Source organism: Muntiacus reevesi, chromosome 5 (genome assembly GCF_963930625.1).
Source record: "Muntiacus reevesi chromosome 5, mMunRee1.1, whole genome shotgun sequence".
NCBI lineage: Eukaryota > Metazoa > Chordata > Mammalia > Artiodactyla > Cervidae > Muntiacus > Muntiacus reevesi.
The window spans coordinates 102049887-102077797 of NC_089253.1; the positions used below are offsets into that span (position 1 = coordinate 102049887).

Consider the following 27911-nt stretch of genomic DNA (forward strand, 5'->3'; position numbering starts at 1 on the left):
ACAGGGTATGCATCTAAGGCTGTACACTTAGTTACCTAAGACACAGAACTTTATATTTCTGTACCAACTTAATTTCTATTGTAAGTTCCCATTCTGTTTGTTAGTTGGAAATCTCAGTAAATTTAGAGTCATGCTTCTTCCTCAGGGCTGTGTATGAAGTCTCAGGTGATTTCCCAAGACCAGGCATGGGGTCCCATCTTGTATTTTGGTCATCTTTTTGGGCAGGTGTTTACTGAGTGTCCCTGGTTTCTGTATGCCCGGGCCTTTCAAATCTGTTTGCCTCTGCTACTCCCAAATTCAGAGTGCCATTTTTACCACATCTATATATATATATATATGCTGCATTGGGTCTTAGTCCTTCCTTGCCCCTTTGGGAGCCCTGCCATCTCCAGGACTTTGCTGATCGAGGTTGCTCATACACACCACTCTCTGTGGTTTCCCTGGTGGCTGTCAGTAAAGAATCTGCCTGCAACACAGGAGACCTGGGCTTGATCCCTGGGTCAGGAAGAGCCCCTGGAGAAGGAAATGGCAACCCATTCCAGTATTCTGGCCTGGAGAATCCCATCCCATGGACAGAGCAGCCTGGCGGGCTACAGTTTATGGGGTCACAAGAGTCAGACATGACTGAGTGACTAAACCACCACCACCACTCTCTGCAGATCTGCTGGGGAAATGGGAGCCCAGGTTCACTCCCTCTGAAACTCACCCCTTAACCCTCTTGTCCTCCATGGGTTTATACTTTTAGAAAAACAGATCCTAAAGACCTCATGGCAAGGAAGAATGGAGCCTGCTACTTACTTGATAGGAAGAAGAAAATGGGAATGTGTAGGGAGAGAATATAAGCAGAAATCTCAAAAATTACCTCTTCTCATTACCTTAGTAATAATAACTACTTGATGTTTTATATACAGACATTGACCCTCCCCAAAACCTTCGTCCTTCTGCTGTAACCCAGTTTGGTGGGGTACTGACCTGGACACCCCCTTCTGCCAACATCGATGGCTATATTCTGACCTACCAGTTCCCAGACGGCACCGTCAAGGTACTGGACACTCGTCTTTTCTCTTCTGCCCCAGCCTCCATGTACAGCAACTCACTGGGGCCAACCAACTCAATAGCTGGTCCCATGGCAACCTGCTTATGAATGTGTTGATCCCTACTGATCACTTGCTGTATGCAAGGGAGAAAGCTAAACTTGGTCATTTGTGAACAGTGTACATGTGGTCTCATTTTATGGGGCTAACTTTCGTGCCTGCTCCTTCCTAGCTGCCTGTCACGTATCCACTGGCCACACATATGTCCCGTGTTACTTCCCCAATAAATGTCAGCTCCACAAGGACAGGGGATTTTTGTTTGCTTTGCCTCGCCTTGTGTCTGAAGTGCTTGGAACTTAGCACATGGTTGGTGTTCGATAAATGTTTATTTAATGAATTTGATTAACCTTATTTCAAGAGTTATACCTCCTACCTGGAATTAGAAAGCCAGCATATCTCTGTGACTTGTCCCAGTGGAAAGTTGATATTCTCTTTCCTTGAAAAGAAAAAAAGGGAGGAAGAAAAAAAGGAAGGGCACCTTGATTTATTCATTATCTCAGTGGCAAAGCTGCCATTATAAGCATAGGGAGAAAGGTTATTGAAAATCCAGCTATCTCCCTGCCTCAGATATCAGTGGCCAGCTTCACTTTGCCCATTACTTTCTCAGCTTGGTGTTGCTAGCCTGTTGCTGCCAACAGTGGCTGTTGTTGGTTGCCCAGCTTGTATCTGGAGGGCAGGAGACCTCATGTGTGCTCCCTCGAGGGTGCTCCCTCGGTGGCAGTTTGAGGTGCTGGTGGTTCCCGGCTAGTGCTGGGAAGTGCTGAATCTCCATGGCACAGCCCTGAAGAGAAGATGGAACCTACTGGCATTCTGGGTTACTACTGAGCCCTCAAAATGACAAAACTCTACCCTCCCAAGGAGCTTCTGTCATTAGCACCAGGGAGTGCTGTTGACACTGAGGGTGCTGTGGGTGATGAGTGAATGTCTACTGTCTTCTTTGTTTGGTAGGAGGTGCAGCTTGGAAGAGGGAACCAGAGGTTTGAGTTGCAAGGCCTTGAGCAGGGTGTCACCCTCCCTATCTCCTTAGTTGCCTTTAAGGGTGATCGCCGGAGCAGGAGTGTATCTACCAACCTTTCCACAGGTAATGTGAGCTCATGCACTCTGAACGAGAATGCAATGCAGGACAAGCATGGGAAAAACCAGAAAATGCGTCCAAGGAAAAGCGAGTGGCGACAGGGCTCTGGATTTCTCTAGACAAGGGGAAATGGAAATGGGGTTATGAATTCAGAAGAGATCCATTCCATGGTAAAGAGATGAAGGAAGGGAGTGAAGTGGAGTATTGTCTGGTGGAGGGGAAGAGGGGGGTTTGGTCAGAGGAGAAAGTGATATGAACTTGACCTTATCTGGTGGCACCAGTGGTAAATGCCAATGCAGGAGATGTAAGAGATGTGGGTTCAATCCCTGGGTTGGACAGATCTCCTGGAGGAGGGCATGGCCAACCCACTCCAGTATTCTTGCCTGGGGAATCTCACAGACAGAGGAGCCTGGCAGCTTGCGGAGCATAGGGTCGCAAAGAGTTGGACACTGAAGCAATTTAGCACACACTCGTACATTTGGGGGGTTTGATGTGAGCAAGCAGGGTGAGTGAGAAAAATAAGATGTGAGTGAAGAGTTGGAAGATGCAAAGTAGTAGGAGGTTCCAAAATAATTTCTAAACAAAGTGAAAGTGAAGTCGCTCAGTCGTGTCTGACTCTTTGCGTCCCTATGGACTGTAGCCCACCAGGCTCCTCTGTCCATGAGATTCTCCAGGCAAGAATACTGGAGTGGGTTGCCATTTCCTTCTCCAGGGGATCTTCCTGACCCAGGGATCGAACTCAGGTCTCCCACATTGCAGGCAGGCGCTTTAACCTCTGAGCCACCAGGGAAACTGACCTTAAAATAGGGGACTAGCCCCACTCCCCTCCTCCCTTGCCTTTCTCCTGACAGTGCTGTCCTTCTGCTTGGTTCCCAGTTGGTGCCCGTTTTCCACACCCTTCGGACTGCAGTCAAGTTCAGCAGAACAGTAACGTCGCCAGTGGCCTCTACACCATCTACTTGCATGGGGATGCCAGCCGGCCCCTGCAGGTGTACTGTGACATGGACACAGACGGAGGCGGCTGGATTGTGAGTCACACAGAGCCCTGGGCTGTTCTTGTTTCTCAGCCCAGAGAACTCTATTTCTTCTTCCTCCATGGGAGAGAGATGCTTTGGTGCCTTGCAGCTGTTTCAGAGAGATCCCGCCCCACTGTAAGAACAGGGCCCGAGGTACTTGATTCCTGGGATAGAGCAGGCTTGGTTAAATTCAGGCTGATGTTTGGGAAGGCTTGTGGGTTTATCACCATCTACTAGTACTAATGGCCTCTTTACATGAGTTGCCTACACTTTTCCTCTCTGCAAAGCACACTCATAAACATGACCTTCACATATAAGCTATAGAATGAGAGAGATTATTGCTCATACTTTATAAATGGGTAGATTGACGCCCAGAAGGAGAAGCGCCCTGACCAAGTCACATGTTGTTCAGTTGATCAGTCATGTCCAACTCTTTGTGACCCCATGGATTGCAGCATGCCAGGCTTCCCTGTCCTTCACCATCCTCTGGAGTTTGCTCAAACTCATGTCTACTGAGTTGGTCACATTAGTTAGTAACAAAGTTGGGACCAGATTCTCGGACTGCAGTCTCCTGGGTCCTTGGTTTTCCCAGTGGGTCATCTCAGGTCATCCAAGATGGAAACACATGGCCTCTTTGGGGGCTCAGTTCTCTGAATTTTGGAGCCTGTTGTCCAAGCTCTGCATCCTGGCTCCACAGTACAGAAGCAGGGCTTTTGGAACTTTGATACGAAAGGCTAAACCCTGAAAGAGGGAAACTTGCAATATTCTGATCATCTCACATCTGTGTGGAGGTTTTATTCTCTGCGGGCCATTAAACCGCATGGTTCCTTCTTTGATTGCATCTGCAGATCCAATTATATGATGAGCTGCTTTTGAGACTTTCAATCTGATCTTCCCACCTCTCCTTACCCTCTTTTCCCTGTACCTGAACAGCGAGAGGCTCTCACTGCTCCAAACCAGCCTGCAGCCTTACCCGCTGTGCTTCCACCACTTGCTGTGGGAAGGAGAAAGCATGATCTCATAGAGCTCAGACTGCGTTCATTTACACATTCGCTTAGGGGCCTGAGGAACCAAAGACACTCGAGCAGCCACAGATGAAATGATGCCATCTGATAAGCAGCGAAAAGGAAAAGTTATTATCCACACAGCTGCATCTGATGGCTGAAAGGCAGAAATGGATCAGATGGGGGATACTCCTGATTGATTTGTAAAAGTAATGGGACCGAGTGTCACATGGGAGGCCATCACCTGACCAGACTCTTGGGCTGCACCTGCGGCTTCTCGTCAGCACCATTGTACGTCTGTGCTTCTGTCCCTTTAGGCTTGGAGCCAGGTCCCTGCCTCTGTCCCTGTAGCTGCCGACTGGCAGGACGTCTGTACTGTCCAGTGTGGTTCTTTTTGTTGTTTGTTTGTTTTCGGGGGTGGATGGTGGCATGCTGCATGGCATATGGGATCTTAGTTCCCCAATAAGGGATGGAACCTATGGCTTCTTGCTTTGGAAGTGCAGTATCTTGACCAACGGACCTCTAGGGAAGTCCCTGTTGGTGTGGCCGTTTTGAAAGCCAGCCTCACACAGACAAAGAGATATGTGTCTAGGGCAATTTTTTGAAAGAGACCTGCTGCTAGTCTGTCTGCCTGGGAGTATCCATCTTTTTCACTAATATTTATTGAGTGCCTACTATGTGTCAGGTAATGTTTTGTGTACTTATGAACCAGCAGTGGGCCAAAGAGACAAAAATCCCTGACCTCAAGGAGCTTGCCTTTTACAAGTGACCTTTACCAGAACACAGAGTTCAGTTCCAGAAATAACTCTGGGTTCCCACCAATGCCAGTGCCCCATCCCCTCCCAAATCTTGTTTTCTCACCCAGGTTCCTGAAGATACTACTTGATCTGAGATGCTGTCGGGTTCTCCTCGAAGTCACTATACTCCAGAAAATATGTGGAGTCCTGCAAACCTCTCCACCAAATCTTTTACTAGTAATTTCCATGTTTTGGGGGATTCAGAAGTCTTCTGTCACTGAAAGATGATCATAGTATATTACCCTTATAAACTGAGCTTCTCAAATCCTTTAAAGGAAATTCTTTTCCACTCAGGCAGCAAGAACACAATTTGATTAACTTGGGTTAGCCAGAACTCTGCCCTGAGGTAACTGAGGCTACGGGTTGGAAGCTGGAATGGAGACTATTAAGGAACACTTAAGTGTCTCAAATATTTCCATTTCTGTTTCCCATCTTGTAAGTCCTAAGAACTACATGAGAGGCTCTTTCCACAGGCATTTAAGTGAGATTTTAATTTTTTCCTCCTGATTTAGTCACTTAGGACCAAAAGTTCTAGAGTACAATGAAGCTCTGTTGTTAGAATCAAAGATTTTTTTCTCCTTTGAGATTTATTTGGCAAGCGGTTTCTGTTATCCCAAATAGTTTATTATAAGGTATTTTCATCTCCTAGAAGGGAATGGACTAGATTCTCAGTGAGTCAATTAAGGCTGCCTGATCAAGATGTACAAATGATCCCCATGGGTCAGTTCATTTGGAATCTGACATTATAAAATGCAAGCTAACACATTTACTGAGATATAATAATCACTTATTTTATCTGTATGAGCTGGACTCTGGCCTTTATGATTTATCGTAATTCATGACCATGCTGAAGCCTTGATTTAAGAGAATGACAAATAGGCTATTAACATCCTGATCTCATAGTTTAGAGAAGTGAGGCTAGTCAAGGTTAACTGACTTGCCCAAGGAGACAGCTAGTAAGTGTAGAACTGGGTCTAAATAGTGATGCAAAGAGCATCAGAACCTTTTTTTTTTTTTTTTTTTTTCTAATTTCCCTAGCCACGCTGAAGCATTAGTAAAATAAACAAAGAAACAAACAAAAAAATGCTTTGGCACTACGTTCATTGATTGGAGATAGAGACCGAATGCCTTTGTAAATCCTCTGTCCTAGGAGGGTGGGATCAGATTTGAGCCTGACCTTACATGGGAACTAACTACATTAGCGGGAATAGAATTTGATGCAGTGTGTATGGAATCAAATGGTGATGCCCTAGGATTTCATTGCTCATGATCCAGGAGGAGTCCCAGGTGCCGTGATAGGAAACGAACAGACTCAGAATCTTAAGGCATGCTTTTTAAACAGTAGACTCCACACAACTGGTGTTTTCAGGCTTCCTCAGGGAAAGATGAGGCAGTGTTTTTCTTTGCATCAGCCACCGAATAGTTGGCTGTGTGACTCTATTTGTTTTTCTACACTTTCTCATCTGTAAAATGGCATTGTATATTCTTGCCCTGGAGTCAGCCTTTAAAAGTGCTCAACGAGCGCTTGTTACATAGATCAGTAAATGAAAAAAGAAATCAAGGAAGCCAGGAAAGGAAGGTGATGTCTTTATAAGATGGACACATAAGAAGAGGGGAAAGGGAACAACAGTGTTAGTGAGTGTTAGTGCAGTTGTTCACCGTGACCATCCCTAAGTTCTGCTCACAGCTCTCTACCCTTTCACACATCCCGTCTCATGAGTCCTCCTAGTACCTCTGGGGTAGACCCCTCCTTCCCGCTTCCAACCCTGTTGGACAACAAGTCGACTGATGCTCAGGAACAGAAATGACTGAGTCACCAACCCCTGCCAGGACCCCCACCCTTCATTCAGTGCCTCCCAGGCCAGCAGCCAGGGACTGATGCTTCAGGAGTTGGCGGTGAGCTCTGGGCACTGTTGTGGGCAACCCGCTCTTGGCTCCCTCCCTGTCTCTTCCCAGAGAAAAATGTGTCAAGAATGCTCAAATATTAGGAGGTCTACCTCACCAAATTCCAGATGAAGTGGTTGACTTCAAGGCACGTGGTGTGAAGCATGGTGGAAAAGAGGGGGATTGGATTTTGTGTTGGGGCTTCTGCTTTTGAAAGAGCACCAAGGACAGTAGGTGGAGAGGAAGATGCCACTCCATTCTTAGGGAGTTCCAGACTCATGTGTGGGGTTAGCTAGCATGGCGTCTAGCATGGCTGCCAAGGCCAGGAGGAATTAGAAGTGCAAAAGCATACATAGGTGTGTTTAGCCCTTAGCTGCTTTTTAGGTTTACTTCATAGAAAAGAGGAGAAGGCAATGGCACCCCACTCCAGTACTCTTGCCTGGAAAATCCCATGGACGGAGGAGCCTGGTAGGCTATAGTCCATGGGGTCGCAAAGAGTTGGACACGACTGAGCGACTTCACTGTCACTTTTCCCTATCATGCACTGGAGAAGGAAATGGCAGCCCACTCCAGTGTTCTTGCCTGGAGAATCCTAGGGACGGGAGCCTGGTGGGTTGCCGTCTATGGGGTCACACAGAGTCGGACACGACTGACGTGACTTAGCAGCAGCAGCAGCATAGAAAAGAATCCAGTGATTCTGGCCAGAACTGCCTCCCTTCCCCAGATGGAGGGATTTTTGAAAAGAAAGCAGCCCATACTCTCATGAAACAGCCGCAACCGTGTCTCCATGTTGTCCCTTCTCAATCACTCTTGAGCTGGAACCAGGTGGCTTTCTGCCCTCATCACTCACTAGCACAGCCTTCGCACAAGTCACCGGGGCTTCCGTGTCACCAGAGTCTGTGGGCAGTTTGGGCCTCACGTTCCCTGACTTCTCACCAGCACTTGACACCATCAGGCACACCTTTCTCTGGTGGCCTTTCTGATTCCACATCTTCCCAGTTGTCCTTTACATCACTAGCTGCTCCTCTATCTCCTTCAGGAACTCATCTTGCGGTGTGTGGCTCTTATATCTTGGGATCCACAAGGCTTCATTCTAGGCCGCTTGCTCCTTTCAGTTCCTGATTTGGTCTCATCCTTCCGATGGCTTCATCTCCCTCTCTGTGTCCTGATAGCTTTCCACGTTAGTTAGGATGGAATGGGCTAAGCTGTAGCAGCAAACTAATGCCTGATTCCAATGATTTAACCCAGAAAAGGTTTTTTCTCTCACGTGTGCAAAGTGGTGACTCAGGATTCAGACTGATTCCAGCTCATGGTTCTGCCCTGTTGACATGTGGCTTCGCCATGGCACCTTGGCCCGGGGCAATGGGGGAGAGAGTGGGGAGACCCCCACCCCACACCCTGTGCTCCCGCTTTCAGTCCTGTAGCCGGAACAAGTCACATGGTTCCAACTTAAAATGCAAGAAAGGCTGCAACAAAAAGTCTCTTTGTGTCCTGGAGAAGAGGAGAGCGAAATTGGACTTGGTGAGCCCCAGCACTATCTCAGACACAAGCTCACCTTCTAAGTCCAGCCAGGCCCCCTCCTGAGAGCTCTGGCCCTGACATTCAGCAGCTCCTATGGCACCTTCATTCACCAGGATACCTCAGAAGCTACTCACACTCATCAGGTCCCAAATGAGTGATGTTGCCCCCATGGAAACTGTCCTCTCTCAGAGCCCCTTTCTTAGCAATCAGCAGAGTGAATTGCCATCAGCACTGGGAGCCCAGAACTCGAAAGGCAGTCTTGATGTCCTCCTCTCTCCCAGTTCCACTTCGGTCCATCACCACCTCTGTCAGTTTCACCTCCTGGCCGCTTCTGTCCATCTTCAGGGCAGCCTGCAGCATGCCATGCTGTTCTCTCTCATTTAGCCACGTCTGTCCACGTGTGTCAGAGAGAAATGCCCGTCTCCCTCTTCAGGTCTTCCAGAGGCGGAACACCGGGCAACTGGATTTCTTCAAGCGCTGGCGGACCTACGTGGAAGGCTTCGGGGACCCCATGAAGGAGTTTTGGCTTGGTATGATCTTTAAGCATCCCTGAAGTCTGGGGTGTGAAGGGGAGATTCTTCCATAAGAAGCTGATCAGGCAGCTTGAGGGAGCTTCCCACATTTAGGAAGAGCTCCAGGTGATGGGGGCACTGAGGAAGCCGCCCACCAGGGTGTTGGTGGGGCTGGGTTACTGGGAAGGTTCTGGTGTGCGCTGGGTGTGTGGGAGGGTGGGACTGTCACACGTGGGCTTTATGCTGCATCTGAGCCCCACACAATCCTGAACTTCTCAGAAGCCACAGGAGGAGAACAGTTATTGATTGATTGGGATTCTGGGCTCTCATTGGGCAGTCACACAGGTTCCCTGGAATTCTGTGAGGAATACCAGTCACTGTGGCATTGTTTTCTCCCTTTTCCTTCTGCTCTCTTCTGGAGCAGATGTTCGTGGAGAATGAAATAGCCAGAAGCATCAGTTGGGAAATGAAGAATTAGAAACTCATCACGTGGATGTGCAGTATCTGATTGAGTAGATGAGTTTTGTGGTTTGCTTGGTTAAAAAATCCCATCAGTGACCTTGGAGTCAGTGGCTGATCTCCACTCCCACTTGGTGAGATAAGTGGATGATAATTAGGACTGCTCCTGCTTGAGAGAGAAGGAATCAGTGGGGGCAGATTCATCCCATGATTACCCACCCCCACCCCCTCCCAGAGCATGGTTTCCATGCTCAGAAGCATGACTGTGCCAAAGACATAATGGGTTGAGAAAATAAGCCTGCCATAAGAGATGGTATAGGGAAGACCCCCGCATCCCCGCCCCATTATCACAGGAGGAAAAGGCCAAGACACATTTGGGGGACTGAAAGTCTCAGATGCAAACAGTGGTGATTGGTTACCAGAATTCCATTCCTTGTTCTTAGGACTTGACAAGCTACACAACCTCACCATGGGCACGCCCACCCGCTACGAGGTGAGAGTGGACTTACAGACTGCCAACGAATCTGCCTATGCCGTGTACGACTCCTTCCAGGTGGCCTCCAGCAAGGAGCGGTACAGGCTCACAGTCGGGAAATACAGAGGCACGGCAGGTAAGACAAAATGTGTCTTTCCTGCTGGGGTCTCCTGCCTGGTGCATCTTGAGGATGGGTCGGCCACCTGCCGTGGACCTGGGGGATGGAATATTGTTTCACAAAGGTGAATTGTCCTCATTGAACAGTTGAGGTCCCGCTCCCTGTAGGGGGTAAAACAGAATTGTCAAAGCAATCTTTGTCTGTCATAAAATCAGAACTTCTCTATGTTACACACTGATCCTCCACCAGTAAAATCCTTCCTCTTCTTCTGCCCCAGTTCAGGCTGTTGTACATTAACTGATGAACCTACATTCCGAGAGATTTCACAGTGTCTGCCCACCTCTCATTCGGCTTCAGTAGTGTGGCTGCCACTCTTGTACAGCGGTGCCTGTGTGTGTGTGTGTTATTTAAATTTATTGTGGTACTTTGCCATAAACAAAGACAGAAGAATGGAAGTGCTGATTCACACAATAAGAAGAATCGGTCTCATTAACTCCACACAACTATGGCAACACAGAAATTAATAGTTCAGCTGAAAGGAGGGGAATGGTAGCCTCAATTAGCGTCTCACTGGATTTAAGCCAGTTGGTGGTGTGTTAAGTCTTGAAAGGAAAAGAACAAAATTAAGCAGCTGATGAAATACTGGAATTATGACACTGAGCATTTTCTTTAAGATGCAAGGTGTGGTTTTTGTTTTAATATTATACTTTAAACCTGTGTTTATTGTCTTTAAACCCTAGCAAGTAAGTCTAGTGTTTGACTTAGCGTGTTTTTGACTTTGTTGGGGCTATGTAGGAATGTGTGTGTGTGTGATAGTCGCTCAGTTGTTTCCAACTCTTTGGGACCCCAGTGACTGCGTCACACCAGGCTTCCCTGTCCTTTACTACCTCCCAGAGTTTGCTCAAACTCATGTCTATTGAGTTGATGATGCCATCCAACCATCTCATCCTCTGTCGTCCCCTTCTCCTCCTGCCCTCAATCTTTCCCAGCATCAGGGTCTTTTCCAATGAGTCGGCTTTCCGCATCAAGTGGCCAAAGCTTCAGCTTCAGCATCAGTCCTTCCAGTGAATATTCAGGGTTGATATAAAAAATGTGGAAGCCAGGCATAGAAAAAAGCCAGTTAAAATATAGTTGGGAAACACAGATGGGCATTTAGTGGTTTCTAAGGATATTAATCGAATGAGAGGGATTTCAAGACGCCCTTTTGTAGGAGTAAGTGCACTGGCTCCCACACCCTTTCACCAACTGTAGCTGATCAGACTGCATTACAGCCAGAGGTGGAAAGGGTGCGCACACTGCAGTCTCTGTTAGACCTGTCGGTGAAAAACAAGAAAGACATGGAAGTTTTATTCCAGCCAACCTGAGAATTGATTATAACCCAGGTGGCAGTCTTTCAGAAAATTCAGAGGACTGTCTCTCCTGTTAGAGGTCAGAGCACAGTTAGATAAGTGCTTGAGATAGAGGGTTATAAGTCCGTCAAATGATGTATCATTGACAGTTTACACAGTCCAGATCTGCACCACATACAAAGTATTGGATCACAGGTCATGATCCATGATGGCTCCTTGAGGATATTAAGAGGGAGTATCATTTCCTAAAGAGGTCTGGTTAATACAGATGCATGGTACACACTAAAGGAGATGGACAAGGTGCAAATGGGCCCTGTATCTTGGCAGAAAATATGAACTTTATTTCATCAGACCCCTCGGGCCTCCTCATGTTCTGTCTCAGCCCACATAGTTAAATATCTGGCTATCCCTTTTCTTCCCAATACCCTGTTTGGTCCTGACCACAGTGATCAGTCAGCCTTCCTTTCTCAGGCTGAAAAAGCCCAGTCTTCAGAGACTGCACTCATGGCACCTTCTACAGGTAGGATATGGGATTGGGCTGGTTCCCTCTGGCACTTGGGCCCACATCTCTCCCTGAAACCCGCTGCCCTCATGGGCCTTCTGCTGGGGACCTCACTCAAGCCTGCCCTCCCAGGCTACCTAGTCCCCCTCCCTCTATATTCAAATGTCCCTTCTCTGAGGTCTGTCCTAATCCAGTAAATGACCTGATGCTAATGGGAAAATGAGTGAAAAGGAGTCAACATCTTTGTGAATTACTGTGATTCTCCTCCCGGGGACTATATTTGCATTTTAACTGTGATTAGGGGCTAATTCCCATTCTAAGGTTGTGCAGGCCAACAAGTGCTGGTCAGTGGAGGATGTATTTTTTAATAGGAAGCCTTGGGAGACTTGGAATTCATGCAGCATTTAAGCAGCGGTCTAATCTTCCCCTGTGTACTATCATTCTTACTCTTAAATTCTGAATTATGCTGGTGGGGTTAGTGGAGTTTGAGCTTTCCTTATATGTGTTGATTGGTCCCCAAGGAGGATTTTGAAATTTAGCAAGCTTCTGGCTGCTTATGTCCTAGATGATGAGGTACTGTTTAGAGGACATGGCATTCAGATAGAAAGGGAACATTTTGATATCTCCAGGCATGGGCCTGCTCTCCGCAGCTTTTAATCCTGTTGTCACTCTTTTTGGAACTAGAGATGTACAGCTCTGGTGGATAACGAAGGTTTTAGGTTCTTTTCCTACTCAGACTGTCCAGGCGGGCCCTCAACTTTTGCTTCTACTGAAGTCAAATCAAGAAGCTGCAAAATAGAGATAGAGACACAGATGTAGAGAACAGATATATGGACACCAAAGCGGCGTTGGGGGGGGGGGGGGGCGGTGGAGATTGGACTGGGATGAACTGGGAGATTGGAATCGACATATTCACACTGCTGATACTATGTATAAAGTAGATAACTAAGGAGAGCCTGCTGTGGAGCTCAGGGAACCCTACTCAGATATATGTGTGTGTGTGGAGCCTATTCACTTTGCTATACAGGAGAAACTAACAACCTTATAGAACAGCCGTTGTGCTAAATCGGGCTTCCCAGGAGGCGCTAGTGGTAAAGAGCCTGCCTGCCAGTGCAGGAGACACAAGAGACACGGGTTTGATCCCTGGGTTGGGAAGATCCCCTGGAGAAGGAAATGGCAGCCCACTCCAGTATTCTTGCCTGGAGAATCCCATGGACAGAGGAGCCTGGCGGGCTACAGCCCACAGGGTCTCAAAGAGTTGGCTTGACTGAAGCGTATGTGTTGCTGATTCACTTTGCTGCACAGCTGAAGCTAAAACAACATTGTAAAGCAGCTATACCCCAATAAAAATTGATTAAAAAAAAAAAAGCCAGCACATTATTCCTCCTTAAAGGAAATTCCAGCAAGGTACTGCCAGGTCAATTGACTTTCTGATTCTTGGAGTGAGACAGGTAGGACTTTGTATGAGCTCTACCTTCAGGATGCTGCTGTTCATTAATTTGGAGATTATATTGAAAACATAAATAGGCAGACATTCAGGGTGGTGCAGAAGGATTTCTGCGGGCTAACTAGCCACTTGCAGCTGATTTCAGAGACTTAGAACTGCTCAAGAAGGGATGGTTCACCCTCTATGGACACTTAGAAATGTGACGAGGAACTCAACCAGCATTCAGTTGGCTGGGGCCAGGGTTGTCAAATACCTACAGTGAAAAATTGTTCCATCCCAAAGGCCAGTGCTTCCCTAGCTCTGAAGTGAATTTTTAAGTACTGGCACTTAAAGAAGGAAAGGATCGTTGAACACATGAACAAAAGGGAAAGCTGGAGTGACACAAATCACACTTTCGTGGGCCCATTCTTGGTCTCAGAGTGGAAGAGGTTCAAGGTCCAGACACATGATCCTGTGCCTGTGTCTCATTCACAGGGGATGTGATGTTAACAGCTTCTTCTGGCCTGAGATAGCTTAGCTGCCTGGCTCATCTTTCCTATCTCAGGAGGTACGAGAGGAGAAGAGTTGGTCCCAGAGTGATTTATATATGTATATATTTATATTTCAAATATTTTATTTTAATTTATTTTTGGCTGTACTGGATCTTCATTGCTGTGCATGGGTTTTCTCTAGTTGTAGCGCCTGGGGGCTACTCTTTAGTTATGGTACACAGGCTTCTCATTGCGGTGGCTTCTTTCATTGTGGAGCACGGGCTCTAGGGCTTCAGGAGTTGCAGAGTGTGGGTTCTGGATCATGGGCTCAGTAGTTGTGGCACATAGGCTTAGCTGCCCTGCAGCATGTGGGGGCTTTCCGGACCAAGGATCAAACCTGTGTCCCTTGCAATGGCAGGTGGATTCTTAACCACTGGACCCACTAGGAACCCCCCTTCCCTCCCCTCAAGAGATACTTTGATGAGATGGATGCTGACCAGTCAGCAGCCCCACCTAGGCTTGGGTTCAGACCTCTTATGGGCTTGCCACTGACTCTCCCACCCAAGGCCATTACATTAGAAGTGGGGCACTTATATCACATCAATGTTTTCTCCTAAAACTTCCAGAGAGGGAGAGAGAGTATAACCACCATTGACTTTTCTGCTCTATTTTCCTTGAGGAGATAAGCTTAATACATCAGAACACTGTCTTAGCCAGGGCCTGATGACCAAAGGAAAGTTAGTTTTTGATTTATGAGAGCACTCGCTATCTACACTTGGAGCATTAGTGTGCCTTTGGTCTCTGAAGCCAGAAGGTAGATAATCCATCATGGATTGGAAGTGGGGGGAAGTCTCACACTCAGGCCACAACCTGCTTCACCTTTCTTTATCCCAGTGCCCAAGGTTAGATAGCCACAAGGAGATCTTTAAGAAACAGCCTCTGCACAGGTGCTTAGAAAACAGCTCTTGGAACTTACTTGCAAGTTAGGTAAACTGTACTCATTAAAAGTGTTACTAAGGGAGCCATTGTGTGGTATTTTGAACTGTAGGGAACTATCTGCAGAAAGTCTAAGGAGATGAAGAAATGTCTGTGAATGAGGTGACAGTTTGCTCTTCTTTCATTGGAGAAAATTAGCAGGGGAAGAGGTTTTGCTGTGTCTCAGAAAAGACTGTGATGAGGGGAAAGATTGAAGGGAGGTAGAGAAGGGGATAACAGGATGAGATGGTTGGATGGCATCACCGACTCAATGGACATGAGTTTGAGCAAGCTCTGAGAGATGGTGAAGGACAGGGAAGCCTGATGTGCTGCAGTCCATGTGGTCACAAAGTGGTGGACACGACTGAGTGACTGGACAACAACAAAGGTGGACACGAGGGCTCCCCGGGTGGCCCACTGAATCCACCTACCAGAGCAAGAGACATGGGTTCGATCCCTGGGTTGGGAGGATTCCCTGGGGAAGGAAATGGCAGCCCATTCCAGTATTCTTGCCTGGCGAATCCCATGGACAGAGGAGCCAGGCAGGCTACATATTGTCCATGGGGTTGCAAAAGAGTTGGACACGACTTAGCGACTAAACAATAACAACATGGTGGACATGAAAGGGCCACCGTCTGAGCTCCCAAATGAGAAAGACAAGCTGAGACCTTCCCTTTCCACCATGTTTTGTCAACTCTTTATGTATCTACCCCCAGCCACCCGCAACTAAGGGCAAGGACCACTGTTTGCATTCCCAGAGCCTGGGCCATGGCAGGTGTACCTGACGTTTCCTGAATGAATGAATGAATGAGGTTGCAGGACAGAAGTTCTCAAGCTTCAGCTGGCATCTGAAGGGCTTGTCAAAGCACAGACTGCAGGGTACCACCCTGGAGTTTCTGGTCCTGTAGGACTGGGGTGGGCCTGAGAACGTGCATTTCTAACAAGTTCCCAGGTGATGCAGATGCTGCTGGCCCAGGGACCAAACTTTGAGAACCACTGTTGTAGATAGAGATAGCTCATTCTTGTTGGCATAATCAAAGCCTGCTGTTGAAACAAGCAAACCGCAGGTGAATTGGTGGCTCAGAAAGAATGCCGGGCTTGGGGTCTGAGGTTGGAGCTTTGAGTCCTGGCTCTGCTGCCAGTGGACTGAGAGACTGTGGCAAGTCCCTAGAACAAACTCTGTGAGTTTCCTTCCTCATGGGACTAAGAGCTGCCTGACCCACCCCGCAGGCTTGTCAGGGGCATCAGATGAGAATGCACATGTGGAGGTGATCCGTAACTCGGAGATCAGATTACATGGAAGTATTGTTATCATAGGAACAGACTTGATTAAGCTTGGGATTTATATGAGCCCTTATTGCCGTTTATGAGCTGAATTAAAAAGTAAACTTGTAAAAGGATGACAAATGTGATGGGGAAATAGTAGAACACAAGTCAAGTAATTAAGGCAGGTTTCTAGACAGTTTGTAATGAGTACTTAATTGTACCTGTGTGCCCAGAAGGGCTCTAGAAGTTCAGGTGTGTGGGTGTTAAGAGGGCGCATGGGAGGATTAAGAAGGAGACTCTTCCTCAGGAGTGGGATTGAGCTGGGCTTTGAGGAGTGGTGAGGACTTGGACTGTTGAAGGGTAGAGAGAAGCAGGTAAGCAGAGGCATGGATGATGGACTCATCCCCCCTACACATTCAGCGCCTTTGGGGACAGACAGCAGGCTATGAGGTTGTAGAGAGGATACAGCCAAGGTACAAGCCTGCAAGGCCAGGAGGAGTAGTTCACTCCACATGGGAGGAAGTAGATATGAGATGATGAAAAAGGATACTTATTAAGCTTCGGAAGAACTGGGAAGCCTGTTGTGTTGACACAGGCCTGGAGAGGTGAGAACAGCCCAGGGTGGCAGACGTGGGGGACAGGGGTGTATTGGAGTGATCTGCAGAAGGAAGGGCTGGATCTTGGTGAGGGGCGGGGGCAACAGGATTTTCAAAGGTGGCTCAGGAGTGCCCAGTCTGGACCAATGGGGGGATGCTGAAGCAGAGACAGCGGCATGGGACGGGGGTCAGTTGTGTGAGGTTGGTCTGGTACTATGAGGAATGTCGAGGAGTTCGGTTTTAGATGTTTGGATATTTTACTGTGAAGTCACTAAGTGGAAATGCTATTCAAGCGACTGGAAAAACAGGCCTGAAGTTTGGGTGACAAGCGAGGAAAGAGAACCTGTTCATTCGTGTCGTGTGTTCATCTTGGCGATTTTGAGAAAGGCCGTGACTCCTTGTGGCATAACCAACTGCACCCCTGGCATTTTCGTGCCCGGAGGTTTTCCTGCCGAGTCCTCTCTCAGGCCAGAGGAGGATCCCACCCACCTCTGTCACCTCTGCCCACAGGGGATGCGCTCAGTTACCACAACGGATGGAAGTTTACAACGTTTGACCGAGACAACGACATCGCCCTCAGCAACTGTGCCCTGACGCATCACGGCGGCTGGTGGTACAAGAACTGCCACTTGGCCAACCCCAACGGCAGATACGGGGAGACCAAGCATAGCGAGGTGGGTGGCAGGGGAACACCTTTTTTGTCCCTGTGAAAGTGTTAGTCGCTCAGTCGTGTCCGACTCTTTGCGACCCCCGGGGGCTGTAGCCCACCAGGCTCCTCTGTCCATGAAATTCTCCAGGTAAGAACACTGGAGTGGGTTGCTATTTCCTCCTCCAGGGCATCTTCCTCACCCAGGGATCAGACCCGCATCTCTTTCTTCTCCTGCATTGGCAGGCAGGTTCCTTACCACTAGCTCCACCCATATTCTGTTCCCGGAGTGACACCCTCCAGCTGGTGTGGCTGCCCCTCTCCTTCTGAGGCCAGCAGTCAGGGCAGTAGGGCTCCTTCTCCAGGCTCCGTGGCCTTGAGGTCTAGGTCCTCTCTGCCCATCTGCGGCAGCCCACCCCTCTCTGCATTGCCACCGGTGCTGCGGCCTTCCTCAGTGTCGGGAGGACTCAGGCCACCCACAGCTTAACAGGGATGGTATGCATCACACATCATTCTACTTTACAAATTCACATGTGGACACTCTCTTTGTCAGCTTGAACTGCTGTAAGAGAATAATAGAGACTGGGTAGCTTAAACAGCAGGTGTTCATTTCTCATGGTTCTGGGGGATGGAAGTCCAGGTTCTCAGCAGATTCAGTTTCTGATGGGAGGTCTTTCTGGCTTGTGGATGGCCGCCTTTTCACTGTGTCCTCACTCAGTAGAGGCAGAGCTCGCTCGCTCGCTGGCTTGCAAGCTCTGGTCTGTCCTTCTCTTGGAAGAGCACTGATCCTACCATGGGTGACGTCATCTAACCCTAATTACCTCCGGAAGCCTCCACTTGTGAATACCATCACATTGGTGGTTAGGGCTTCAGTGTATACATTTTTGGGTGTTGGGAGGGGACACAAACATTTTATCCATAACAGACACATCAGAATTCTATCCAGTTGTTCTTTCAGTTAAAAGTAAGAATTCTAAGTGTTAGTCACTCGGTCATGTCTGACTCTTTGCGATCCCGGCTCCTCTGTCCATGGAATCCTCCGTGCAAGAATACTAGAGTGGTTAGCCATTCCCTTCGCCCAGGGGATCTTTCCAACCCAGGAGTCGAACCCGGATCTCCTGCATTGCAGGTGGATTCTTTACCATCTGAGTCACCAGGGAAGTCCTTCTTCCAGTTACACCAGAGCTGTTTTTCTCTGTCCTTTGATCACGGGGAACAGTTTTCTGCTTTAGGCAAGACCCACAGGGTCGCATAGAGTCGGAAATGACTGAAGTGACTTAGCATACACACACACCCTTGGATCCACAATCCTAGAGCCACCCAAAGTCTGCTCAGAGCATTGTGCTAAACCAGTTTCTCCACTTCAGGAGTGTGAACACAGGCTCCTCACCCCTCCCTTGCTCTAAAACTTTCATACCAGTGATTTCTCGAACTCTCATGCCCCGAGAACATCATCTTGACTCCTCGCCAGCTACTAGACATCTCCTGTTTGCTCCCTCACAGCTTCTTGAAAATTGCATCTTTGTTCCTACTCATCATTAATTCATCCCACTCTATGAAATTTCCCCTCCCTGGGTTTCTAATTTCCTACCCTGGGTCTTGATCCTAGCATTCAGGAAGTCACCTCTCCCCAGAACTCACCTTATATCAAAATGACTGTAAATATTAATACATCTAAAGTCCAGATATATTCTGATTCTGTTGGTCCTAACCAGGCAGTAGGGACTCCCCATCCTTACATGATTTTTCAAAGGGAAGAAGAAATTTGCACTCAGGGGAACCAAGGAGGGTGGGCCCATGAATCCTGGAGGCTGCATGTGGACTGACTCAGGGAAGCTGTGATCAGAGATCAGATATTTGAAATAAGCAGCCAACGTGCCCTAAACCATCCCCATATTTGCTAATAAAAGACATTCATCTGGTTAATGTGCTTTTCACAGTCTGCACAGCATTTAGCTTCTTGTTTATTATTTACCTCAGAAATTAAAATACATAAAATTGGTCACTTGGGCTCTTTATTGGCCAGGTTGCAAGGTTATTAAGTGAATTAAATATTATTGTGCTCACCAGTCAAAAGTCATAAAGCGAAATTTAGTTTTCAGCAGGCTATTCGTTACCCCAGAGCTAATATCTGTACAGTGTAAATTGAAAATGATTTTACACAATTGGCCAATTAATGTGTTTATTTTTGTCTTTAATTTTTTTGTAAAGGAAAAGAGTGAGGCGAATCACTGTGAATTTAATCACTGCTGACCAGGTTGACCCTGTGTTGTCTTTGCAGCTGCTCTGGCTTCACCCACCTGCTGGGCTTACACCCCCATCCTCCAACCTCGGGGGGCTTCCCAGTCCTCAGCCTGTCTAACCTCAGCTGCCCAGCAGAGGGCACACACTGCCAGGCTCCTCTCGCTTCCTTTATAAGTACCCCAGTCTCCTTTTCTGTCCCTTGTGCAGAGAGGTGTGGGCTTCACAGGTGGCACAGCGGTAAAGAACCCACCTGCCAATGCAGGAGGCTTGGGTTCGATCCATGGGTCGGGAAGATCCCCTGGAGATGGAGATGGCAACCCACTCCAGTATCCTCACCTGGAAACCCTGTGGACAGAGGAGCCTGGTGGACTGCAGTCCATGGGGTTGTGAAAGAGTTAGACACGACTGAGCGACTAAACAACCGCAAAGTGGGGAGGGAGTGGTTTCTCTGGTAGAGAAGCACTCTGTGGTGCCATAACCCACTCCACTCTCCCGAGCGCCTCTTCTTGATGTTGGCTTGCTTGTTTATTGGCTTATTTCTTTATTTAACATAGGGGGTGAACTGGGAGCCATGGAAGGGACATGAATTCTCCATTCCTTTTGTGGAGTTGAAGATCCGACCTCACGGCTACAGCGGGGAGCATGTTCTGGGCAGAAAGAAGCGAATGCTGGGAGAAAATTCGAGAACGTTCTGACGGCCCATTTGTGCATATATGGCACAAGAGGAGACCAACCCAGGGTTGGGGCCATCTGTGTAAGCGTGGGGTGGGGTGGGTAGTGATGACTGACTAATGGAGGTTTGAAGAAGGCTCATGGCCCCTGGCTTCTGAGATGGCTGGATAATCTGCAGGACAAAGCATGTCAGCCAGCTCTCAGCCATGCAGCTTACTTCCCTGTCACCTGCATTTTGCCCACGTATATCGGGGCCTGAAAATCCATACAAAAGTAGCTGCACCGTGTCTATGGGAGAGACAGGACTGAAACTGCAAGGTTTACTGTTCTAGCTTCAGTAACAAATATATGGGGTTGGGGAAAAAAAAAGTGAAGAATCATCTAGTACTTCACTAATTGGAAATCTCAAAATTGGTGTACGTATATATATATATATGTACATATATATATATATGTATACACACATAGTTCTACTAATACAAATCTTCTGTCTATAAAGAAGTACCAAAGAGGGGTTTCTCTTTGATGACAAGGGGCTGATAGTAGCCTGAAACTTACCTTCCATTACCACTGGATTTTGGGGGGAAAAGGCATAAATCTTCCCCTTTAAAAAAAAAAAAAATTGTTGATGTTATTCAAGGGAACTAGAAGAGACAAAGAGAGAAGTCGAATTTTGCTAAGTTCTGACTGGTATCTGGCATGCTGGAAACCCCAGCTTCCATATTACTGCTATTTTGAAGTGCCCCCTACCAGCCATCTGCATAATCACTTTTGTAGATCTGCATATGTTGTGAATAAATTCTCACTTATTTCAACCTTGAATAGTTTGACTCTCTTGGTAATTGGGTCCTCCCAAAGACTCTTCTTTGTCACTCCTTCATAACATCAAGTCCTCAGCCTCCTCCCCTCTCCCCTACCGCCTATTCTGTTGGACCCGTGGGTTTTCTGAAAGTGCTCAGTACCAGATGCTTATTGTCTGAATGGACACTTGGCAAGGTCAGATCCTTTTGTCTTATTTTCCTATCACTTTGGAAGGTTTTTCTGTAGCAAAGTCAGTAACCATTGAAAAAAGTCAAATTCCTATTCAAGAAAAAAAAAAAAAATAAACCACTGATTAAAAAAAATCTGCTGTGTGTTATTTTCCCCATGCAAGTACACTTGAATTCTAAATTTAACCTAAGTGCAAGCAAAGGTACAATTTGAGCGTTATAATGGAATTTGGTTGGCTGTGACCTCTTACTGTTGTGATGGTAAATAATGGTATTTGGAAGCAGGAGAAGTGAGTGAGTGAAGAGGAAGACAAATGCCCTACAAGCTGCAATCCTCCTTCAGGATTGGGAGTCCTTTATTACCTGGGGTTCTCCAGGTTTTAACCTCTGGCCAAACGCCAAGCCATCCGTTTGGAATAGTGTTTGTCAACCTTTAAAATTTTCAGCATCCCCTTGGCTCCGTTTACACGTGCACTGAGCAATGCCCTGGTAACTGCTCAGTCTGATAAAGGGCAGTCTGGATGAAGTACTGTGTAGGTGTTGGGGCTGATGGTTTAAAAACAAGCTTGCACCTTGTTCATTGATTCAAGGAGACTTTAAGGCTCTGCCTGCTTCCCAGGCAGTGTGAGGTGAGCTCACAGAGGTGAGCGAGCCCATTCTTGCCTTACTGGAGTGTGTGTGCTGTCATGCATTCATTCCTTCATTCATTCAACAAATACAGATTAAGCCCTACTACATGCTGGTCTACTGTAAGTCCTGCTACTCTAGAAGTGAACCAAATGCAAGATTCCTGTCCTTGTGCTGATATTCTGTTGGAGGCTGATAATTAATAAACAACAGATATCCATACAATTTCCAGAAGTGATAAGTGCCATGAAAGAAAATTAAGGTAGGATCAAGAGATGGAGGTAGAGATTGGTGGCAATACTGGGGGACTCCACAAGCCTCTGTGAGGAGCAGATATTTGTAGAAACTGACTAGATGTCTTTAGCCTTGATCCAGCTTCCTTAGGGCCAGTTCAGTTCAGTTCAGTCGCTCAGTTGTGTCCGACTCTTTGCTACCCCATGAACCGTAGCACGCCAGGCCTCCCTGTCCATCATCAACTCCCGGAGTCCACCCAAACCCATGTCCTTTGAGTCAGTGATCCCATCCAACCATCTCATCCTCTGTCGTCCCCTTCTCTTCCTGCCCCCAATCTTTCCCAGCATCAGGGTCTTTTCAAATGAGTTAGCTCTTTGCATCAGGTGGCCAAAGTATTGGAGTTTCAGCTTCAAAATCAGTTCTTCCAATAAACGCCCAGGACTGATCTCCTTTAGGATGGACTGGTTGGATCTCCTTGCAGTCCAAGGGACTCTCAAGAGCCTTCTCCAACATCATACCTTAGGGCCAGAGCAGGAGCTAATTTCCTTGTCGGTTTTAAAGGTTCCTTTGCACAGCCTGGAAATTCCAAGGCCTCTCATCTCCTGTTTGCAGGTAGAGTCTCCACCTTGGTGACTCAGAACCACTGTGCTCACCCCAGTGGGTGCAGCCTTTTTGGAAAAGGAAAGCCACCTCTACAAATTGGATCAAACCCCAGGATGATTCACAGTGGGGGTGGAGTGCCTGGTGGGTGGTCTTCCCACATTGAATCAGGCTTCTCAGATGCTCCTGGGGAAGAGGACTGCTGGGCCCCCACCCCTCTGACTCGGGAGCTCTGGGCTGGGGCTTCTGATGGATGGGTGACTGTAGCTCTGGCAAAGGGGGCCACTCGCTGATGGGCTATTTGCTCAGGAGGCGTCTGACATGGTAGCCAGAGAACTTGTGGGAAACTGGAGCTGTTTCTTGCATTCTTTCACCTGTAGGGTTCTTGCTGCCCTGAAAGGACAGGGCAGAGAAAACCTCAGTTGACTCCTCAAGGATTCCACTGGGGCAGACAAGGAAGTCGGTGGGGGTAGGGACAGGGGGCTCATTTTCAAAGATGCTTGTCTGACTGAGGAGAACATTCCAGACCTAAACATCTGTGCCTAACCTCATTTTAATGTGACCAACTCTGGGAGCTCCTGCTCTGCCTGAATGTAGGATAGGCCCCAGAATAGATTTCTGGGTAGACCTGCATTTTCGAGGGTCAGACACTTTTCTTAGAGTCAGATTATGAGCCATCAGTGTTTTGAAGCTTCAGGGACGATTCTTACTGGCTAGGACAAATCAAATAATCCTAAAGAGAATCAACCCTGAATATTCATTGGAAGGACTGATGCTGAAGCTGAAACTGTAATACTTTGGCCACTTGATGCGAAGAGCTGACTCATTGGAAAAGACCCTGATGCTGGGCAAGATGGAAAGCAGGAGAAGGGGATGACAGAGGATGAGATGGTTGGATGGCATTATCGACTCAGGGGACATGAGTTTGAGCAAACTCCGGGAAATAGTGCAGGACAGGGAGCCTGGCATGCTGCAGTCCATGGGGTTGCAAAGAGTTGGACATGACTGAGCAACTGAAGAATAGCAACAAACAAAAGCTGTCATAGAAGGGACAGGGGCATAGCCAGGCACCAGGGTAAAAGTGAGGACGGAGTATCACAGTTGATAAAGTCTCTGAGCGGTTTCCTGTTCCAAGGGAGATGCTAGCAAAGCCCTGAGTGATCAGCAGAACACAGCCTCTGCCTGCGGGGTGGTGGGGACAGCTGTGGGGATGCAGAGTGGGCACTGCAATGGAGAGAGTGCTGTGAGCAGAGCGGGGTGCCCCAGAAAGTGTTGTGGGTGTGGTGTCAGCATCGCGTCTGGAAGAACAAATCTGGATTCGCCAGGGACAGGTGAAAGGCTGGGGGCAGGCAGGGCACCTCAGGACGAGGTTACCTGATGGCAAAAATGAGATCGGACGGAGTGTGGTGTGTTTCAGGGAGGAAGATGGTTTCTTGGTGGGATGGGCAGCCATACTGGAGAGACGGGCAGGAACTCCTCTCAGCCATGCGAGCCCGGTGGTCTCAGCTGGCACCGTGGTCCCAGCTGTCACTGATCATCAGGATCAGCTGGAGCTGTCACGTAACCAGACCCTACTTCACCCCCAGAGATGCCGCTTCAATGGGCCTCAGCTGAGTCCTGCGCAGCTGTGCTTTCTAAAGCTTCAGGGGCTTCTAACATGCAATGGGGCTGAGAACCACAGCTAAGATGAAAAAGTTTGGGAGGGGCAGTGGAGAACACTGAGGGTGTTTAAACCTTGGAGGGACACTTGTAGTGAGACTTGTATTTTGGAAGCATCAGTCTGGTGACAGCATAGAGAATGGAAGGAGGCGTGGAAGGAAGTTGGGGGCATTGGGAAAGTTGGAGAATGAAAGGAGGCGTGGAAGGAAGTAGAGATTCACAGACAGTGAAGGGTTATTGCAATAGGCGATGGGTATGGGCTTCCCAGGGGGCTCAGTGGTAAAGAATCCACTTGCAATGCAGGAGACATAAGAGATGCAGTTTCGATCCCTGGGTTGAGAAGATCCCCTGGAGGAGGGCATGGCAACCCACTCCAGTATTCTTGCCTGGAGAATCCCATGGACAGAGGAGCCTGGTGGGTTATAGTCCATGGAGTCGCAAAGAGTTGGACATGACTGAAGCGACTACGCGCGCAGACACTGACTTCCTTGGCCTGAGGCAGAAATGGTGGGAAACAGAAGAGCACAGATCAGTAATATTAATGGAAGGATTAACAGGATCTGAGGGGGATGGGTGGCAAATGAGGGGAGGGCTCCTTTCATGGCAGAGTTTAAAACTGGTTGTTCTTGACAGTAGCTTCCTCTGGGAAGAGGGTCCCAACGTTTGTTTGTCACACAACGTCCAGAGTTCTGCTTTGGGGAATTCCCTGGCAGTCCAGTGGTTAGGGCTCTGCGCTTCATTGCTGAGGACCTGGGTTCAATCCTTGGTGGATTCCACAAGCTGTGTGACCGAAAATTTAAAAAAAAAAAAAAATCTGCTTTTTAACTTGGAATTCTCAGGGATTCAAGGATCATTAAAGCCAGAAAACGCTGAAGGAACTAGGGAGAAAGAAGAAAAAAAAAAAAAAAAAGACCCAAAGTATTATGATCAAAGGGATGCCCTGCAGGAAAAGACCAGGTGTGTTGTGTGAAGAGAGGGAGGCTGTGGACAGGTGGAGTGTCCCGGGTGGAGGTACAGCATGGCAGTGGAAAAGCAAGTATAAATAATGAAATGCTCTCGGCTAGCCATTTACAGGAGAAAGTCTTCCGCTAAAAATATTTCCAGGTCATACTCTGAAGCCCTTCACCCGGACAGCGGAGAGGATCGGGAGGTTTCTGTCGATAAAGAGTGCGGATCAATCAATACGTTTGGAGCCAGCGGCCCGGCTCAGGGGCGCGCTGTTCCCGGCCGGGCCAGCAGATGGCAGTGTGGTCCTACCGGGAACCTCTAGCCTCAACGCGCCTTTCCTCCCCTACAGCGAGGGAAGTTCTGGGGGTCCTCACGTTTCTTTCTTCCCGGGTAAATTCATCTGGAGAGTCAGCCTGTGGGGTACGACTCACCTTCCAGCCATCGCTTGGTGGTTGCGCAGCCAGTGTTGCCGCACAAAACAGGTACCTGAGAAACTGCAATCCACTGCCACCCCCTTTTTCATCTTAGCCGCTGTTCTCAGCCCCAGTTGCACGTTAGGAGCCCCTGAAGCCCTTTAGAAGAGATTGCCTGGTGAGCTCGGGACTGTCTCCCCCAACCTGGTCTACTGGGCTGGTGGTCCGGCAAGGGGATGGGGGGCGCCCCTGGAAGGGGTTTTAGGCAGTTCCTAAAGCGCAGCTGAATCCACTTCCCAATAGGCCTTGTGTTAGTTTCTACGGGGGAAATGGGAAGTGGGTTGAGATCTGATTCCAATGGTATACAAAGGTTCTCAGGTTAGCCCAGAGAAGCCTGTTCATTCTATAATACAGATTGCAGTGCACTTTAAATGACCGAAGTAGAAAACAAAGGTATTGTAGTATTGCAATTTAAATTTAAAAAGGGAAAAAAATGGAATGAAACAATTACTTATTTTGGCAACTGAAGAAAATTAGTTTTGATGAGAGAAGGATAAGGAGGCCAGTGAGGCTGGGTGTGTGTTCTGTGCTGGTCTCAACCTATCAATAACCAATGTTTTGGTTGAACTGGCTTTTGTGATTCTTATCTTAAGACACCCTTCAGCAATAACTATTAGGAAACTTTGAAAAAATAAAGGTTTATTTCTTACAAGACCTGGCAGTTACACTTCATGCCTGGGGCTGCATAGTGAGGTTGTGGGGGAGAGAGAAAACAGCTCAAGAGAGAGAGAGCTAGCTTAGGGTTCTGCTTTTATTGGGGTCCATGGTGGGGGCCTAGGATTTTGAGGGATCAGTCTTTCCTGGTGAATTTAAAGTGCAGGAAAAGAAAAAAAAAAAAAAAATCAAATGGCCCAAGTAGTTGATTACTGAAATCACCCAGGATCTCTAAAACAAAGGTGCCACAGTGAGGGGAGGCGGCCCAGGTCTTCATCTAGCTGTGTGTGTTTGCAGTGTGTTTATCCTGCATAGTGGTCTTTGAAGTGGGTGCTTCTGCAATCCAAGGTTAAGTCAGGCACTTGGATGACAAAAAAAAAAAAAAAAAAAGACACAGAACTCTCAGGGTTCACACTGCACGGTGGACCACCTGAAGGAGACATTAGTAAAAGTGAAAGTGAAATCGCTCAGTCTGTCCAACTCTTTGCGACCCCCTGGACTAGCCTACCAGGCTCCTCTGTCCATGGGGTTCTCCAGGCAAGAGTACTGCTGCTGCTGCTGCTAAGTCGCTTCAGTCGTGTCTGACTCTGTGCGACCCCAGAGACAGCAGCCCAACAGGCTCCTCTGTCCATGGGGTTCTCCAGGCAAGAATGCTACAGTGTCTAAGGACTTGTGGGCAGAGCCCTTCATTGGAGTCGTTATTGGAGTTTTTGGCCTCTAGGGGGTGCTGTTGCTAGTTAACAGTCTCTGAGGAGCCCAGATCAGTGGACTGGGTCGCCTTGCCCTGTGTGCCCCTGGGGCCCTAGGACAGGAGTCTGAGGGTTCTGGTTTCCAGTCCAGGTTTGGGCAAGTTGCTCACTTTCTCTGCGTCTCACTTTCATCTTTTATAAAATGGGGATGATTTACTCACAACGTCAGTTGCTGCAAAAGTCAGATGAGGTAATGGAAGTGCCTTTATGAGGTAGAAAGCACTCTGGTAGGATAGAGGCCTTGCATCTTCCATCTCCATAATGTCACTCAAAGTTTTGGGATTTTTTTTCCTGATAAAGGTGTGTGCCAAGCTGCTTCAGTCATGTCCAACTATCTGCAACCCCATGAACTGAGTGTGTCAGGCTCCTCTGTTCATGGGATTCTCCAGGCAAGATGCTGGAGTGGTTTGCCATTTCCTCGTCCAGAGGATCTTCCTGACCCAGGATCAAACTTGCATCTCTTTTGTCTTCTGCACTGGCAGGCGGGTTCTTTTATAAAGTTGTATCTCTAGCCAACGCTAAGGTATATTTGCTATGAATAGGCACCAATAGGATTATTATGGCTTGCTCACAGATGGAAGAAAGAGAAAGGGCAGAGTGAGAAAGAAAGGTTAAGTAAAAGGAAAGGAGAATCTGTCTACATTTCACAAAAGGTTTCCTTGGGGATGATATGAATTGAGGTATTAGCAGTAGAAGACCAGCAGATGAAGCATGGGGGTATGCACACCCCCAGAGCAGCATTTCCCAAATGGTGTTCCTTGTAACCCTTGCTCCTCCAGATGTGCTAAAAGATGAGGTTTCATGGTCAAATAAGCTTGAGAAAACTCTGAGTTCAGGAGAGTCACACCCATTTCTT

The 27911-nt window shown here is 47.9% G+C and overlaps 1 protein-coding gene across 1 annotated transcript in view; it reads left to right on the plus strand.

Moving 5' to 3' along the window:
- Positions 1-21218, plus strand: part of TNN (tenascin N) — a 71804-nt gene extending 50586 nt beyond the window's left edge. The window contains exons 14-20 of the mRNA XM_065936923.1: positions 912-1042; positions 2043-2175; positions 3046-3197; positions 8825-8921; positions 9806-9973; positions 17071-17234; positions 20005-21218. Coding sequence (XP_065792995.1) covers positions 912-1042; positions 2043-2175; positions 3046-3197; positions 8825-8921; positions 9806-9973; positions 17071-17234; positions 20005-20145 — 986 coding nt within the window. The 3' untranslated portion in view covers positions 20146-21218. The remainder of the gene's footprint in view (positions 1-911; positions 1043-2042; positions 2176-3045; positions 3198-8824; positions 8922-9805; positions 9974-17070; positions 17235-20004) is intronic.
- The last annotated feature ends 6693 nt before the right edge of the window (positions 21219-27911 follow it).